The sequence below is a fragment of the Penaeus chinensis genome, chromosome 32, assembly GCF_019202785.1.
Source record: "Penaeus chinensis breed Huanghai No. 1 chromosome 32, ASM1920278v2, whole genome shotgun sequence".
Classification (NCBI taxonomy): domain Eukaryota; kingdom Metazoa; phylum Arthropoda; class Malacostraca; order Decapoda; family Penaeidae; genus Penaeus; species Penaeus chinensis.
The window spans coordinates 9,271,651-9,291,452 of record NC_061850.1 but is presented as its reverse complement, the minus strand read 5'-3'; the positions used below and the strand labels follow the sequence as shown (position 1 = coordinate 9,291,452).

General features: G+C 40.6%; 1 protein-coding gene across 1 annotated transcript in view; it reads right to left on the bottom strand.

The window, feature by feature from the left end:
• Positions 1–1,429: 1,429 nt before the first annotated feature.
• LOC125042640 overlaps positions 1,430–19,802 on the bottom strand; it is a 60,969-nt gene continuing 42,596 nt past the window's right edge. The window contains exons 2-5 of the mRNA XM_047638412.1: positions 17,338–17,445; positions 6,821–6,946; positions 3,861–4,143; positions 1,430–2,280 (exon numbers count right to left, since the gene is read on the bottom strand). Coding sequence (XP_047494368.1) covers positions 3,915–4,143; positions 6,821–6,946; positions 17,338–17,426 — 444 coding nt within the window. The 5' untranslated portion in view covers positions 17,427–17,445 and the 3' untranslated portion in view covers positions 1,430–2,280; positions 3,861–3,914. The remainder of the gene's footprint in view (positions 2,281–3,860; positions 4,144–6,820; positions 6,947–17,337; positions 17,446–19,802) is intronic.

Here is a 19,802-nt window from a genome sequence, read left to right as displayed (position 1 = left end):
TCTCTCTCTCTCTCTCTCTCCTCTCTCTCTCTCCTCTCTCTCCTCTCTCTCCCTGCTTCCTGCTTAATATCTGTTTCTATTCCTCTCTGTGTCTTTTTTCTTTGTAAATCCGTGTGTGTGTGTGTGTGTGTGTGTGTGTGTGTGTGTGTGTGTGTTTGTGAGTGTGTGTGTTTATGTTTGTGAGTGCATGCTCGCACGCGCGTGTGTGGGTGCATTTCTCTCTCTCTTCCTTACTTTATTTGTCACCCTTGATACAACTTTATACAAAATCACAAGCAGCGTCCTTTTTTTTCAAATATTTTCTTTTCCGATATCCAGGTGTGTTTCGTAACAGATTTGGGATGTGCCATTTACGTTCATTCAGGGTTGGCAAAACTCACAGAAATTCAAGCATTCGACGCGAAATGATTTATCTTCCTAATTGCACGATTTTGGAATTATTTTGTTTTTTTTTGGTGTGCTCCATTTTTTTTTTGTACTTTTTTTTGTATTTTGACGTTCCGGAAGATAAGGCTTCGTATCAATCCTAGATAATACGTAGATCAATAAACTTCATGTCTTGTTGGTTCTGACGTAAATGAACTCCTGGTCCAATTTTGTTACATTGCTTACTTCTTCATTTCTGTCTGCCAGGCTTTCTGTCTGTTTAAATGTCAGTCTGTTTGTTTGTCTATCTGTGTCGGACACTGGTTTGTTTGTCTGCCAGTCAGTCTGTTTGTTTGTTTGATAGTCTTGTTTGTTGGTCTGACAGTCTGTGTTTGTTTGACAGTCTGTCTGTTTGTTTGTCAGTCTGTCTGTTTGCTTGACAGTCTTGTTTGTCTGTCTGCCAGTCTGCGTGTTTGTCAGTCAGCTTGTTTGTCTGACTTTCTGTCTGTTCACATAGGCTGACTCTATTAAGTAAAATGTTTACGAGTTTAGTAAAATTGTCATTGTTGGATTATTTGATTCCTCACAGATGTTTTCAATAAGACTCATTATATCTCTTTATCTTAGAGAATTTGTCGTATGAGTTCAGCAAAAGTATCTTATAATTATTAAGCTGTTTTCTTACCCACAACTTTCAATTCGACTGCGTGGTGGAAAGCATTAATTTGAATTAAAATTATTTAGATAGGGAATCCTTGCATGGTTGTTTTCCCGTAGTTTATAACAATACGTTAACGTGTAAATATATTGGATACATAACTGAATTATAACTGAAATATTATAAGAAGAGTAGGTTTATATATTCGTGAAATAGTTATGTAAAGCAGTATGTTCCATTTTCCATTGTCCATATATTTCCTTATTTGAGATATCTTGGAAGCTGCCCCTGTGACTGTGTCTATGCACATAACTTTAAGATTCTCGTTTTCAGGTATTCAGATATATTTTTTCCTGCGATATTTTCTCCGGGGAACTTTGTAGGAGAGCCAATGATAACACAAGCGCTATTGTTTTCGTTTATTTGAAATATTGTGTATTTACAATCATTCCACTTCTTTGTCAAACTCAGGCTTTTAATTCAAGTCTGAAATTATGTTGCTCGTCTCATTCAACTTCGTGGCAGTCCGAATCCGACCCTATTTCCCTCCGCTGGAAGTGTCATTTTTCCGTAACCAGATGAGCAGTCTCCTCGAAACACAGTTATAGAAAACGGTCAGAGGTATATGTGTACAGTATATATTATATATATTACATAAATAGCCAGCCCCAAAAGCATACCTTGAAAGAGAAATTAAGGCAACTAGTTCTATTCATCCTATGGATATAGAATCGGAAAACGAAAAGAAATACAGAAAGTTCGCAGAAATATAGACAGACATAACTTGAAAGAAAGATAGACAAGTAAAAAGAAGAGACAAAAACGTAACTAAAACGAAAGAAATATATATATATATATATATTTATAAGTCTGAGCATTCCATAAGCAATGTCATGAAGTTGGGTTATTACTTTATTGTGCTCACGCTAACAACATAAAAGACATTAGAGCGAAATACGTTTGCACATGTACACCTCAACGAAAACGGGAAACAAGGCAAGGTTTGCTCTTTCTCCTCAGTTATTGTTCACGTTCCTAGGGTCTCCCTCATTTCATATGTAATAAAAATAAAGACAGGGAATTCTTGAGATCCAGTATTTTCATATCATACAATTATAGGCTTGAATATAATTTTTCACTGTATTTTTTTTTTTTTTTTTATAATGTACAGGGTAGTATAATATCAGCAGAGATGCAGAAATCTTGCAGAGGACAGTGTAGAGTATCATGGCATCAATCATAGACGGCATGGCAATCTGCAGGAAAGAGAAGGTTTATTTTAGAAAGGTGTAAATGTCTATTAATCTTTCTCATTTTTCTTCATGGCAAATAACAAACTGTTTTGATAAATATTAAATTGTTTAAGAATATGCTATAATCTGAACCATGAATTTATCAAAGGAGAAGATTCCTGAAGTGTTCCTTTAATCAAATTAAACGATAGATTATATTAGTAGTGCCAGAGTGTGTGACGCTGCAACCCGGGGCACCGATGCCAGCTCCTCCGGTTACAAGATTCCAAAGTGAAATTAAATATATCTCACCAAAGGAGTTACAGATATTAAATTAAATTTTCAGCTTTTTTCTCACGAACTGTATTTACGGCATCACGTTAAGGAAGTGATGCGAATTCAGAGGATTGTTTTTGATTGTTTTGCTTACCTTGTTTAGGATATAATGCCTTTTCCTAAGTTCGTTAGACTTCACTTTACTCTTATCATTTTGGTGAGTCTTACACTAACCGTATTTTTATTTTACTTTGAGCCACAGTGATTCAGGAAACAGATGATGCATTCTGTTATAAAGGGAAATTCATGCGGAAGGGAGGGGGTGAAGCAAAGAGTGCCACTGAAAAACCTTTTTATATTTTACGGTGCCATCACTGAAAAAAAAAAAAAATACAAACTACTGGACGATATAGAGGGAAGAGATAAAGAAAACACGCAGAGAAGGATGAAATAAGATGATCGAGACATAGAACGAGAATCCGGCAGCAAGAGAATGGCAAAAAGGCGCCATCCGATTCACGCCTAAGTACAATATACAGGTGTTTTGACAACGTGATGAGTCGTCGGTCTTAATGGTAAATAGAGTGCTTTGTTGTTCAACGCTGTAGCTAAAGATGAGTGTCTAGATATAGATATCAATTTGAAAAAGATTGTTTACTTGACGTTGATTGAGGAGTAGGATAGATGAAGATTAACAATTTAGCAAAGTAAACTGTAATTGGTAAATTCTGTTTTCAATAAATATTACTTGATATCTACATAGACATTCATTTTGTCATTACACACACACACACACACACACACACACACACACACACACACACACACACACACACACACACACACAAACATATATTATATATATAATATATATATATATTATATATATAAATATATATATATATATATATGTATGTATGTACACACACACACACACACACACACACACACACACACACACACACACACACACACACACACACACACACACACACACAAACACAAACACAAACACACACACACAGATATACATGTGCGTGTATCGGTATCTATACATGTTTTAATGTGTATTTGTTCAGTGTTTGTAGGTCTGTGGAACATGTGTGTGCATGTCTGTCTGTGTATGTATGTATGTATGTGTGTATGTATGTATGTTTGTATGTATGTATGTATGTTTGTTTGTTTGTTTGTTTGTTTGTTTGTTTGTATGTTTGTATGTTTGTATGTCTGTATGTATGTACACATCACACACGCATCCGTCCCGCCACCGCAGCCCAAGCGAGCGCCTCCACCTCCGCCGAGAGCGACTCCCGCGCGGCCGAACCAACCGTGGTCGTCGTCGGTCGGTCGGTCGGGCGGCCGGGGGGACCGAGCCCGACCTCCTACTTCCCGGGGTTCATTCCGCTCTCGATGAAGTGGGAGTCCTCGCCGTTGCCGCCGATGTCGCCGTCGGAGCAGGCGCGGTCGCCGAGGTTGAAGCAGAAGCTGCGACACTGCCTGCTGCCGTTGCCGGCGCAGAAGGAGCGGACGGCGCGGGTCGACACGTGCAGGTCCTCGAAGTCCATGTCGGCCTCGAGGGCTTTGGCGAGCATCTGCAGCTCGTGCTCGAGGCTGCGGGGGGCGGAGGCTCCGCGGTTAGACGAGACTGTCGGGGGGAGGCTACTGGGGAGAACGGGGTAGGGGGGGGGGATTACCCGGGAAAGTATGGGTTTACAGGGAAGTGCCGGGGCGTTTGGGGGGAGGGGCTACCCGGGAGAACGTGAGAGGTTACCGGGGAGAGCGAGGTGGTTACCGGGAGGGCGGGGAGGAGTAGGTTATTGGGAAGAGCGGAGGGGGGGAGAGGGGGTTGCAGGGGAGATAATGAGGGAGAACGGGGAGGGGAAGGTTACCAGGAAGAGCGGGGAGGTTGCAGAAGAGGGTGTGGGAGGTTACTGCGGGTGGGGGGGGGGGGGGGAGGAGAGGGAAAGATTACCAGACAGAGCGGAAGGAGGATACCAGGAGGGGGGGAGGGGAGAGGTTACTTGGGTTACTGGAGAGACCAGTAAGGAGGAGCAAAGAAAGAACCTCGGAAGGTCGGAGAGGGGAAATCTTAGGGGAAATCTCACCTGGGACTGAGGGGAGATTAGGGAAGCTCAGACGAGATTAGAGGAGACCAGGGTAGAAAGCCAAAAAGGAGAGAAATTAAGGGAGATAAACCTAGACAGCTGCGAGTTTAGGGGTTGAAAAGGAGAAAAGTATTAGGGTGATAACGTTGGAAAGGCGGGGAGATAAGATCAGATAAAGAGTGATTTCATTAAAGAGGCTGGGGGGATGAGGGCAGCGTCGGATCAGCTTAAGGGGGAGAAAAGACGGTGGTGAGAAATTGCCTCACTAATTTGCAAAAAAAAAAAAAGACGAAGGTACGCTAAAGGAGTAACCGTGAGGTCTATGCGATAAAGGGAGAGGGAGGGAGGGAGAGAGAGAGAGAGAGAGAGAGAGAGAGAGAGAGAGAGAGAGAGAGAGAGAGAGAAAGAGAAAGAGAAAGAGAGAGAGAGAGAGAGAGAGAGAGAGAGAGAGAGAGAGAGAGAGAGAGAGAGAGAGAGAGAGAGAGGGAGGGAGGGAGTAAATGATGTAAGAATGAATTGCAAAGAAGGTGTAAAGATATCAAATAGCCAAGCGGCGTATTGATATCGGATCTACAAGAACGGATACTAGAAAATAAGGTGCATGCCATTTTTCCAACGATAGCAAACGACTACATGTCTCTGGAAAGCAAATCTACAAGAAGACATGCAAAGTAATAACAAAATCGTCACTTTAAAACAACGTTGGTTACAAATCACTAGAAAATAAATCTACAAGAAAACACACACAACATTACTTCCGAATAGTATTGTCTACGCATCTCAGGAAAAGGAATTTGGGAACATCACAAAGTCCAGTGAAAGCACGAGTGAAGAGAAGTACCCAAGCTAATGGAAAAGATTTATCTTTGCTTTTTCTAAGAAAGCGTTGCTCATGGCAGAGGAATGGTGCTGGTCGAGACATGCTCAATCGTTTCTTTTATTAACTGACGTGGATTGTGTGTGTGGGTGTGTGGGTGTATGGGTGTGTTAGGAATATGTGGGTCCATGTATATGGATTCCGCGTGCATATACGCATGCGTGTGCACAAGGGACCTAAGCACCACACCCCGCCCATGAGCATCCCACCACCAAAGCTCACCATGAAAGTCTACTGCTATCTCCACGCCCTCCAGAGCTTCATTGAGCTTCTTCGGAGAGCTCCAAGGAACCTGAGGCTTGGTACTCCCCGGAGGCGACCTCAGCGGCCCTCCTCCTGCGGCCGGGAGAGGACAGGGAGTCCCAGTAGCTCTTTTCGGCCATGGCGCCTACAAGGTCCTTGTAGTCGCAGCCGTGGGAGAGGCCGGCGTTGATGTAGCAGGTGCGTTTCCTGGGGGGCTGAAGGGTTAGAGGAATTCCGCCACCGAGGCTTCTACGACTACGGAAGCTCTACTACGACAGCGATTCTCAACCAGGGGTGAAATTAGTCCCTGGGATTTAAAAGCTCTGTAGCATAAATCAATACTCATTTGGCGCGCTGATGCTTCTCATATTTCTATTTTGTTACTTGATGCAAAATCTTAATAATAAAAGGGCTTTTATGTTTTTCTTTCCGTTTCTTTTTTCGTCTTCTTAATGGAAAATGGGGGTGAATGGCAAATTACTTCCAGGGTAAACGATAAAGGAAGGGTTGAGAATCACTGCTCTACCGCGAGATAACAGATAACATATAGCTGCAATAATAATTTCGGTTTCAACAAGTTTTCAAAAGGCACAGAGAAAAAACAATATTTGCAGGTGTTAGTATTTGATGATCGTTATTTTTTTAGATTAAATACATAGCCTGAATAAGATTATCATTATTCGTTTAATAATATGTAAATAAGGTTCATTAACTGAATTTCACTAATCAATTCCCTAAACATGACACTAAAATCTCAGAGATGGTAGCACTGACCATGATTATAAAGATGTTTATCATTATGTTTCTATATCAAAAGATAATGCCATTGATGATGATAATAACATAAATAATGATGATGATAATGATGATAATACTAGAAAATACTGGGACTTACGATATTACAAATAATTTTGACATCCCAGACACAACAACTACAAATCTATCTAAACCTCCCTGGAAACAAACAGTGAATATTTACACACAAACAATCTAACTCCCCCTGCCCCCCCCCCCCCCGAACACAAAAAATGGCACAAACAAGGACAAAAGCAAGAACACCTACCGGATTCTTGATGGATCTTCAACAGCCGCTGGGATCTCGTGTCCAGCCTCGGCCGCTTTGAGGTTGTTGATAAGTCGTCTGATGAGAAGGAATTCGCGCAGCCTCTCTGGTACGCTAGAGAGTTCGCTGTGAAGAGAACAAAATATGTATAACTATCGCTACTACCGCGAATATTATTAATATCGTGAGTGTTGTTTGCTCTACCATTAGGCGGTTGTGATAAGTCCTGTTAGCGTTTGGACCGGTTAGATGTTAAAAGAAAACGTGATCAGTCAGTCTCCGTTTTCTTTGCATTGGGGTGAACAGGATTTACTTCAACACGAATGATCTCGTCTGTGATCTTTAAATTAATTAATTTGACCTTTCATTTCTTCTCCTCATCTCCTAGCTCATCTCTCCCCTTCCCCTCCCCCCCCCCCTCTTCTCCCAATCCTGCTTTTTCCTCACCCACTCTCCCCTCCCTTCCCCTCTGCTTCCTTCTCCCTCTCCTCTTTCTCTCTCCATTCTGCCCCCATCCCTTCCCCCTATTTCCCTTTCCCTCCCCCATTCCCCTTCGTTCAATCCCATTTCACACCCTTCCCCTCTCCCTCGTTTACCCTCTACCTTCCCCTATCCTCTCCTTTCCCTTTCTTTCCCGTCTCCTCTCGCCACCTGTTGCCGAAACACTGAATTCCGTGAACCCTACAGACCTTAAGAGTAACTAAAGGCCATAAGAGTTGCTAATTATTGTATTAATGAACTCTTTTGAAGTCTTTGCCGGAGGTCCTTCTACTGGAGATAGTTGTAGCACATATCTACGACCGAAAAAAAACAAAGGACAATCACTGAAAGCAGGAATATATATATATATATATATATATATATATATATATATATATATATAAGTACATAAGCACACACACACACACACACACACACACACACACACACACACATACTCGTATATTTTTTCTTATTATTTCTTTTTTCTTTTTTCTATTTCTTTTCGCTTTTTACCATTGCATTTTATGCTTGTTTTCTTTTGACAGTTAACAATTTTAGATTGATTTATTAGATAGATAGAGAGAGAGAGAAGGGAAAACCAGCAAATAGAAATAAGTATAGGCAGAAATACCGACCAGTGTCTTGTAAGATATCCCAATGACACGAAACAGTACGACAGATAATTATCATTCCAGAAGGAGTAAGAAGATCACCGTGACGTCACAAATTCATCCCCTCAAGACTAAATGAGATACGATTTTTGGTGCACTTTAGCCTCCCACGCCCTGCCTCCTCCTCCTCCTCCTCCCCCCACTCTCGGCTCTCCTCTCCTCTCTCTCGGCTCTCTCACCCTCTTTCTTCTCCACTCTCTCTGCTCCTCCCCTCTCTCAGTTATCCTCCTCCTCCTCTTTCTCTCGACTCTCACCCCTCTTTCTTCTCCCCTCTCTCGGCTCACCTCCAATTCCTCCTCCTCTCTCTCATCTCTCCTCTTTCCGATTCCTCCTCCTCTCTCTCACCCCTCCTCTTCCCCCTTCATCCTCCCCTCTCTCGATTAACCTCTCTCCCTTCGTCATCTACACTCCCCACCTTCCTCCTCCTCTCTCTACCCCCTCTTGTCTAATCTGGTCTCCTCAGTCCACAAGTTTGGCTTCTTCCTCTTTCCTTCTCCTCTTATTCATCTCTCCCTCCTCCCCCTCAGTTCACCTCTCCTCTACCTGTCTATCTCTCCATTCCTTCCCTATCCCCGTCTACCTGTTCTCTCTTCATCCTCTACCTGTTTACTTAAGCTCCCCTTCCTCCTTTTCCCCTCCTTCTGTTTCCCTATCTACCTGTTCTCCTCCTCCTCCCCCCCCCCTCGTTTACCCATCTTCCTCCTCGCCCTCTTCCCCTCATTTCATGCCTATCTCCTGTCCTCTCCTCTTTTCCTTCAGTTCACTTCTCCCTTCTGTTACCATCCACTCCTAGCCACCCTCTCCCATCTTCATGACCAACCTCTCTCTCTCTCTCTCTCTCTCTCTCTCTCTCTCTCTCTCTCTCTCTCTCTCTCTCTCTCTCTCTCTCTCTCTCTCTACCTCTCTCTCTATTTCTCTCTATCTCTCTCTATCTCTCTCTATCTCTCCCCCGTCCCTCCCTCCCTCCCTCCCTCCCTCTCTCCCTCTCTCTATCTCTCTCTCTATATATATTTTTCTCTAAAATAGATAAACGAGAGAGAGAGAGAAATTTATACAAGCAGGAAAAAATTCATAATGACCTATTTACTACAGCAGGCAAAAAAAAAAAGAATACAAAAAAGGATAATGATGCATAGTCCTTCATAAACTTTCATTATAGGAACATTAAGTAAAAAAAAAAGAAAGAAAAAAAAAAAAAGGTAGAGGACTTCGTGTATACATGCATGTGTGGATATAAATGGGTTTGAAGAAATATCTCACGTGTGTGTGTGTGTGTGTGTGTATGTGTATGTGTATGTGTGTGTGTGTGTGTGTGTGTGTGTGTGTGTGTGTGTGTGTGTGTGTGTGTGTGTGTGTTGTGTGTGTGCGTGCGTGCGTGCATGCGTGCGTGTTTATATGTGTGGGTGCGTGTGTTTATGCGCGTATGCGCGCATGTGTATGCCCATGTATTTGTAGGCATGTGTCTTAGTTTCTAACTGTTCCTGTGAGTAAGCGCCGTGTTTTTTTCTTACGAAAGAGGCATATACCAACCCAGAACTTCATTTACTAGACTCTACTAACAGACAACCAAATTACCCACCGAAAATCGGAATACTAATCACGCAGTCAGATCATCTCCGGAACAATGGCTAATATAGCTTCGTCTTGGAGTCTTGATTGCGGGAAAGGAGCAACTGATTACCTTTTGACACTGTCTCGTCGATAAAGATATTTTGGTCGTTTCCTTGTCTCGCTTTCACATCGGTTTGCCTTTATTTCATCCATCATTTTTTTACCCTTCGTCTTTTTGTTATCCTTGTTTTTTTTTTTTATTATTCCCCATTTGTCTCCAAGCACATACATCTTAAGAAATACTAATGTTATTATAGTAGAATGTATTTGATGCCTAGTATATTTTTTTCTGATTTTAATTTGTGTATTTACAAAAAAACATATATTTTTCTACCGTCCCTCTATTCATCCTCCATCTTTTCCTCATCCTCCTTTTCATCCTCCCATCATTCCAAAATCGACAACAAACTCCACCTTTTTTCTAGTAAAGAACAAAAGACGAACGAAGGAGGAGGAGTCAGTAACCCAGCATGACGTGTAGCTCAGCGTGAATTCAGTCCAGGAAGAGAGACGCAATGACGCAACCGGCATGGCGCCTCGTCTTCCGCTAGTCTGGCCTCTGTTGTTGTCCCAAAGCAGTGACACGTAATTGCCCTGTTAATACTAAGCCCTTACATCCCCCATAATGTAATTTCCGACCAATCAGGCTCAGAGATGAGGCCCCTCCCCCGTCCCCTCTTAAGTCTTGGTTATCATCCTGAGAAATAGGTCTTTTTTTATCTCTCTCTCTTTTTTTTTTTTTTAACTGGTGTGGGCTATGACGATTGGCATGATCATTGTGATAGTCGATGGGTTGGATATTTTCGATTGGTGACTGTTCTGTCTTCATTGATACGCCCGATCTTCCTTTACTCAGCGCCAATGAGATTTCACCATGTTGTTATATTGTTACCTGTAGTGTTGCTATGCTTGTTACCGTAACCCGGATGAACTCGTCTAATATAATAGAGTGCCCTTAGTATAAAATAATGACCTACACGGGTTACAATAGGGGACAGGACTTGTAAACTGCAATTCCGATATTGGCCTGGTTCGCTATTTTGTAATTAATTCTATTGGTATGGTACGCCATGTTTCACTCCCGTTCTAATAGCTTCCTTGCTTGAGGTACAAAGAATAACATGACCATATAATTTCTACAAATTTGTTAAAAAATACACTTACATTTATATACTGAATCAGTAATGCATCATGGCCATAAATTAACTAGGCGGGATGGTTGCCTCAATGAAGGAACGAACTAAACTAAGCATTCGAAACGGAGGACAATTGGCGTTCAGCTAATCCACTGGATTAATTAACTATCTTGCATTCGACGATTTTGGCAGTGATATTACCTGATGTGAAACAAGCACATATGCCTACACACATACACGCACACACACTCGCTCGCACACACGCTCGCACATACATACGCTCACATAAAAAATACACACTCGTACACACACACACTTTACAATGTCATTGGCTTGGTCTTCTCTTCATTGAATTTACGAGTCTTACGTGTCCTTGCAGAATCTATAATTTTTATAAAGTTTTCCATCGTTAGAATATTTTGCATTTTTTATATAGAATTTTGCTCTCTTTCTCATGTTTTTTTCTCATTATCTATCTTCTCTTCTCTTCTCTGTCTGTCTGCCTGTTTGTCTTTTTGTCTGTCTGTCTTTCTGTCTGTCTGCCTGCCTGCCTGCCTGCCTACCTGCCTGCCTGCCTGCCTGCCTGTCTGTCTGTCTACCTACCTGTCTGTCTCCTCCCTCCTCTGTCATTTCTCTCCTCCCCCAGTACTTCTTATCTATCCCTCTCTGTTACTCTTCTTTCTCCCTCTTCTTGTTTTACCTTCAGCATACCCCTGCTGGTCCACCATACCAATTTCATCATGTCATTTTCCTCGTACTACAGTTTTCTTACTTTTTTTCATTATTTTCATTATCTGTTGGACGTATTTGTTTTATTTTCACTATTATCAAAATTCCTCATCCATTATTCTTGATTCTCTCTCCCCTTCAACATTCCATTTTCTCTGTTATCCTCTTTTCGTTTATAGGTATCCGTTAATTAGTTTGCTCTTTAGCCTCTTCCTCTCCCACTCTTCCCCTCTTCTCTTATGCCGTTTCTCTTTATTCTCTGACTTTTCTTATCCTTTCACTTATTTTCGTTATTATCCCTCATCTCTCCTTTCCCTCACCCATCCCGTCACTCATTTCCCTCACCCATTTCCTTTCTCTCACTCACCTGTCCACCTTCTCCTTCACCTCCACTCAATCATCCTCTTTCTCTCCTTATCCCTCCTTTCTTTCCTTTACCCCCCCCCCCCCTCTCCCTTCCTCTCCCTCTCCATCACCTAACACCTTCCTCACCCTTACCCTTTCCGCCCTCTTCCCCTCCCTCTCCCTCTCCTTCATCCTCCCCAAACCAGTCCCCTTTTATCCCCCCTTTCCCCTTCCCCTTCCCCCTATCCCCTCCCTCTCTCTCTCCCCTTCTCCCTCTCCCCACGTCCTTCTCCCTCCCTCACCCCTCACCCCAATTCCCTCTATCTCGTTATGCCTTTGTTTATATTTCACTCCGCCCATAAGCCCCCTTATCAAGGTTTTAAAAGGACCACCTCCACCTCTCCCTCCCTCCTCCCCCCCCCCAAAGAGATTAAAAAAAAAGATAAAAAAGATTATAAAAAGAGAAAATCATTAAGTGTCAACCAGGCGATGGTTTACGGTCTGGCCTCATCACGGTAATGGGATCTCGCTTTCCACTTGCCTCGTCGTTAAGCGGTGCTCTCTTCTCGCGCCTCGTGGAGCAAGAGACTCACTCGCCGTCCTTATGCCGCGGGGGACCGGGTGATAGATTCCAGTTTATTTTATTCTGTTTTTTGTCCTTTTTTTTAATGTCTTTTTTAAGTGTGTGTGTGTGGGGGGGAGAAGGGGGTTATGGTGGTATTTTTCGTTTCGATTTTTAAGGGTTTGATCTTTTAGGTTTTTAGATTTTGTTGTGAAAGGTTCTTTATAAGTCTATGTTTTTTTTTATTATCTCTCTCTCTTACTCTCCCCCTCTCCTTTCTCTCTCTCTCTCTCTCTCTCTCTCTCTCTCTCTCTCTCTCTCTCTCTCTCTCTCTCTCTCTCTCTCTCTCTCTCTCTCTCTCTCTCTCCCACACACACACGATTACTCACTCTCTCTTTTTCTTTCTCTATCTGTCTCATTCTCTCTCTGTCTCTCGGGAGCAATGGGAGTTTTGAAAAAGTGTGAAGGCATTGTTAGAAATGAAGAGGAATCTGTATTGATGGAATGTGTGTGTGTGTGTGTGTGTGTGTGTGTGTGTGTGTGTGTGTGTGTGTGTGTGTGTGTGTGTGTGTGTGAGTCTTTGTGTGTGTGTGTTTGCGGATGTGTATGTTTATATGAATGAGAATGTGAATTTGTATGTGTATGTGTCTTTGTATGTGTCTTTGTATGTGTATGTGTATGTTAGTGTGTTAGTGCATATATCCCTGAACGTATTTGAATTATGTACATGTATTTATACCTGTATATATAATTACACTTCAGATAATGAGATCGTAGCGTGGAGTCTTTAGAGCAAGGATTCGTTAACATTCTTCCTACGTGCAGCCATGATGGTCATATGCTGAACTATATTTAGCTTCTCTAATCCTCACACACACACACACACACACACACACACACACACACACACACACACACACACACACACACACACACACACACACACAAAAGTTACTCTTTTGACGGAATGACAAACAGAGCTCTATTTTCTCCTCAATTACGTTTTCTTTTTTAGATTTAGTGTCTGTGGCTGGGCCGTTCAACCCCCCCCCCCCCCCCCAGCGCGCATTAGCCATTTGGGAAGCACTAAAAAAAAAGAGAAGAAAATAAGCAAAAAAAGGAAAGGAAAAAAAAGGAAAAAGGAAAGAAATTAAACGCAGGTATCAGCGCCGGGTCTCATTTGTCCAACGCGCGGTGCAGTCGCGGATTTAGTGGGAACGCCGTTTTCCTTAACATTTTTTAAAACTGATGCTTTAAACCGATTTGGTTTTCATTTCATTCTCCCCCTTTCGAAATTCTGCGCAGGATCCTTTTCTGTAGCATGATAAAAAAGGGAGGATATATTTTTTTCTCTGTTCAGAAGTCGGATAGGGAAAGGGACGCTGACTTTATGTTTGCATGTAAATTTCGATGGCTATGAAGAGGTTATTGGGTTTTTGCAATATGATAAGGTGGCAGCCTTTGTAACAATTACTTTGATGACTGGATAATCAATATTGTCTCTATCATCTTTACTGATATTATTATTCTTATTATTATTATCCTCCTTACTATCATTACCATTACTAATGTTATCATTATCATTTTTAGGTTATCAAAATTATCATTATTATTGATGCTATTTGCTAGACTGGACTTATTGTTGTTATCATTTACATTAATGCTGCCATCATTACATATAATTTGTTATTACTATCAACATAATTCTTATGATCTTTCAGTTATGTGTTTGTTCTATACATATCTATTGACGTATTCATCAAAATAAATTTGATTATTTGTCTTTATCACCCTCTTCTCTCTGTTCCTATCTTTCCTCTTTATCTGTTTCTGTTCATTCCTATCTTCTTTTCGTCCCGCTCTGTATGTGTCTGTTCGAGTTTCTGTCTATTCACATCTATATCTCATTCTTCCCCATCTCGACTGATTCTTATTTCTCATTTTCCTTTTCTTATCCGTATTTTTTTCACATTAATAAATCTATCCTATCTTTCTGATTATTTTTCGCTCTCATTTTATCTACTCTTATCCTATTTTCTCCTTACACTCTTGCGATGCGCTTCTTTCACTCTTATTCTGTGGTTCTTTGTTTCTTTCATCATCCTGTTTATTGGTCCATCTTCCATGCTTTTCGTATCCTCCTTCCCTTTACGTAAACAAGGTGGGTCGCAGGCAAAGGGAGACATAACCTTATTATCCAAGAGACGCGAACATGCAAGGGAGGTAGAGAGGTGAGAGAGGGAGAGAGAGAGAAAAAAGAAAGAAAGAAAGAAAGAAAGAAAGAAAGAAAGAAAGAAAGAAAGAAGAAAGAGAGAAGAGAGAGAGAGAGAGAGAGAGAGAGAGAGAGAGAGAGAGAGAGAGAGAGAGAGAGAGAAGAAGAAAGAGAGACAGACTAAACGAGAGAAATAGAGAACGCCAGACAGAGAGAAATAGAGAACGACAGACAGAGAGAAAGAGTTAGGGAGAGAGAAAGAGTTAGGGAGAGAGATGCCTACATAATTAGAAATATACAGGTAGACAAACAGGTAAATACAGGCAGGTAAACACACAATTGACGGGAGGAGGGGGAGAAGAGGAGGAGAGGGGGGGGGGGGGAGGAGAGGAGGAGGGGAACGATTGGAAGTGTACTGCGCATCCAACAAACTCTTTCTTAAACTGAATAGAACATCTAGAAGACTCTCGAAGACGGCGGCGACTGCTCGTGCTGTCTGCTTCGACCAACTTCCGACGCTGACAAGCTGATTAAATTTACCAAGGGGATTCTTAGTGATCTTCGAAGTTAAGTCAATAGGATGGAAGTCATTGTTGAATATCACGACACATGTTGCTTAAGGAAATGCTTATATATGTCATAATTGAATGTGCCATACGAGTTTCTAATGAATTAGTATGGGTGCAATGTATATATTTCTCAATAATATGTATCAAAGAAAAGAAAATGTGGAAATCGCAAGGGCCACCTGTCAGTAGCACGACATTTGCCTTCGACAGGTGACCTATCTCAGATAGTACTTGAGGGCACTTGAGCACTTGAACACACACACAAACGCACGCACAGAGATCTCATATACGCATACACGAGCATAGACATATATACATACCTTTACACACACACACACACACACACACACACACACACACACACACAAACAGACAAACAGATAAACACACATACACACTCACAAACACAAAATGTCACACACAACATCAAGCAGTTACCCCTAGAAAAAGAATACGAAACAAAGATTCGTTTTCTATGACTCGATGCCCGTGGCCTTTTTCCACGCAGGCGAACGAAAGGTAATCAGAGGCGTAACGCAATAAAGACCGCTAAGTAAGACCAGAAAGTGATAGTATTGTACACAATACTCGCCCCGGAAACGAATTAGGGTCTTTCCATTTTCGGTGGAATCGGTTTCAGGATTAAGTTATTGCGTGCTTTTTTTTTTTTTTCTTTTCTTTTCTTTTCTTTCCTTTTTTTTTCTCTCACTCTCTTTTTCTCATGTGGATGATACATGCCTGATTTTTTTATTGGTTTTGATAAGAGTATTTCATCATCTATCTTGGAACAGAAGGCATGACACTGATCTAATTAAATGCCACGATTGGATATGTATAAGGAGATTATCTGCGATTGTAAACAAAGGCAGCGACGCGCAGCCTTGCGTGGGATGGCCGCCATTTTTCCGAAGATCGATTACCTCTTGACGATATTTGCTCGGGATCGCATTATCAGTCACGCCATAAATATATATATATATATATATATATATATGTTACTATTCCTGTCAAAGCTACCTAACTTGAAATGGAACAAGTGGATATTATTTAAATCAGAGATGAGAGAGATAAATAACATAATTTTAATTCATTTTTTTTTTTTACAGAAGTTTAATGACTTATGAAGTGTTTACATTTCGTTATCAAAGTCGATCAACTAGTTAGTTTTCGATGGACAAAAATTAACTTTAATTGATGGAATTACGAATTCTCGTAGACTTCGGTGATTTGTATTAGCAGCAACAACGGAAAGTTAATGACTTTCTGAGTCGAAAATGTCAGAAACGGTAATCATGGTTAGATAAATAGAGGTGATAATGACTAAGAATACCATAACAACACTAAATATGCTCTACGTAATTGCAACATTAGTGATGATGATAATAATGATAGTAATAATGATAATAACAATAATAGAACTAAAAATAATGATAATGATGATAGCAATAATAATGGCAATAGTAATAATAGGGATGATAATGATAATGATAGTTATAATGATAATTATTAATAATAAGGGTAAAACTAATAGTGATAATAATAATAATGATGATAATAATGCTGGCTACAGTAGTGATTATGATAACAATGGGAACAACAATAATAATGATAATAATGTTAATAGCAACAGTGATGACAGTAATAACAATAATGATCAAAGTAATAATGATAATATTAATAAGGATAATAATCAATGATGAAAATATTAACAATTATCATCATAATACAATGAATAATAACATCAGTAACAATAACAATAATAATACCATGAATAACAATCATGGAAACGAAACAGAAGTTCCTAATACTTAATTTCCTTGACAAAATTCGAAACTTGAATTCAAAATTTAGATTTCAAACAAATTTCAAGCATAAATTCCAAACTCAACCTTAAATTCCACATGTTAAATTACTTAAATTTCAAAACTTGTATGATCCCAAGCTTAAATATATATATATATATATATATATATATATATATATATTCCAAAGCTTAAAGTCCAACAACAAATTCTCGTCCCCAAAAATTACATTCCAGTGCTTGCATTCCCGATGAAAAAACTAAATTCCAAGATAAATAAATAAAAAAAACTCAAATTCCAAACGCCCCCCCCCCCCCCTCTAACCCTAACCCCCACCCCTCAAAGAAAATCGAATGCTAAAACTCAAATAAAACGAACACTCGAATTCAAAACATACCTTTCCTGGACAGGCTGCACGTGCGCGGAGACTACGAGACCGACAAGGGCCAGGAGAGCGGTGAACATGAGGAAGACTGAGCGGGACATTCTTGGAGGCGACTGGTAACTGTCGGAGAGGGAAAAAAGGGAGTGATAAATGGGGTAAGAATGAGAATGGGAGAGAGGAGAGAGGGAGGGAGAAAGAGCGAGCGAGGAAGGGAGGGAGGGAGAAAGAGCGAGCGAGGGAGGGAGGGGGAGAGGGAGGGAAGGAGAGAGATGGAGGGGGGGGGAGAGGGAATGAGAGAGGGAGGGAGAAAGAGCGAGCGAGGGAGGGAGGGAGAGAGAGAGAGATGGAGGGTGGGAGAAGGAATGAGAGAGGGAGGGAGAGAAAGAGTGAGAAGGAGGGAGAAAGAAAGAGAGAGAGATATATATATAATAGTAGTAATAATAATAGAAATAGTAATATTATTAGCAGTAGTAGTTATATAATCTATTTTTCTGAACTAGGGATGTAAGCCTAGAATTATAATTTTGTGTTTCCTTCGTATGTATAAGATTTACCACAAGCGGCAGTGAATGTAAGGTACGTGAAAGAGAAAAAAATAATATATTCGAAGAGGATAAACCCATAAATATGTAGATGTAGATAACATTTCAAAATCAGTTTTATGAATATATTGAGTGAAAAGCAACACGTCTTATTTATATTGAGTATGAATTTAATAAAAAAAAAAAAAAATTACATTCTGTATAGAGAAAGGCGCCAAACCTCAAATGTTTATGCATTGAAAAAATAAATTGTCAATCTCTATAAACCAGTAATGTATTTCTCACATAATATATAATATCCGAAAGGGATAAATAAGATATTGTCTTATTTATAAATATGCAACAGATTTTGTTGTTATAATCTTGTTTATCGTTATGAAATTATTATTATACGCTCGTTGTCTGTCAGCTACTGAATTATCATCGTGCTCCACTTTTTTTTTTTTTTTTTTTTTATCTTTCATGTGCAAATTCACTCTTTGTTTAGCAGAGTAAATTGCTCACGCTTCGATATTACGTATGGTGCATATGCGTACATGTGTGTCATGTTATTCTTACCTGAGAGTACATATATATATATATATATATACATACAAACATATATCTACATACAAACATATATCTACACATACGCACGCGCGTGCGCACACACATACACACGCTTTAAATATATATATATACATATATATGTGTGTGTGCGTTATATATGTATGTGTGTGTGTGTGTGTGTGTGTGTGTGTGTGTGTGTGTGTGTGTGTGTGTGCATGCATGTATATATATATATATATATATATATATATATATATATATATATGCAGTGCATATATACATAAATAAGTATATTGCTCTCCCTCTGTTAACCCACCTCGGAGAGAGAGAGAACCACCAAAGAATCATTTCCAGAGTGTGTCAACCTTCATCAACGAGCATTTTATCAGACCTGAACCTTGGATTCACTCCCGGCGAAATTAAATCATTCCCCCTCCGTTCTCAGGCTGATTCGAACATTTTTTTCTCTTTCGCGCACACAAGAAAAGGGGATATTAACTCTTTCTCTGATATTAGCGGGGTCTCAAATAAGATAGCATTGGAAGTCACGTGGGAAGTATTGTGATTTTACCTGAGATTTTATTTTCTTTCTTATTTCTAAAGTTTGCGTTGCTTTGATGAGGATTAAATTGGTAAATTGGTGTAAGTTTGTTAGCTAGTGGAAGTTCTTTAGGTAAATTGATGTGATTTGATTTGAGTTGAAATAACCTGTTGGATCTAACTCTTTTTTCTTTATATTAATGTCATTTTGCTCTTTCCCCTCTCTTCCTCCTTCTATCTGTTCATCCTTCTTTTCTTATTTCTTATTCCTTTTCCTTTCTCTTCTTACTTTTCTTCCTCAATATTTTTCCTCTTCCTACTCCTCCTTCTCCTCCTCCTACCCCTACTTCTCCTCCTCCTCCTCCTCCTCTTCTTCCCCCCCTTTCTCCTCCTCCTCCTACCCCTACTCCTCCCCCTATTCCCCCTTCTCCTCCCCCTTCTCCTCCTCCTCCTCCTCCTCCTCCTCCTCCTGCTCCTTGTCTCATAGGCAGGAGGAGTTACTTAGTTTGATCTTCAACCTCCAGTGAGTTTCAATCCGTTCGAATCAGAGCAGTAAGGGGGGGTAGGGTAGGAAGGATGGGGGGTCCATGATCGAGGAGGGTGGGGGGAGGGGGAGTCCACGATTGTGTGTGTGCGTTTGGAGAGGGAGGGGAAGGGATGGGGGGGGGGGGGAAGGGTAGGATAAGGCGGGATACCGTGATTGCATTTAAATTGAAATCGGAATTGTTGTTGTTTATATTTTTCGATTTGTACTCTCCTCTGTCCCTTCGTCTCTCTCTCTCTATCTATCTCTCTTTCTCTCTCCCTCTCTCTCTCTCTCTCTCTCTTTCGGTTAATTTTCAACTT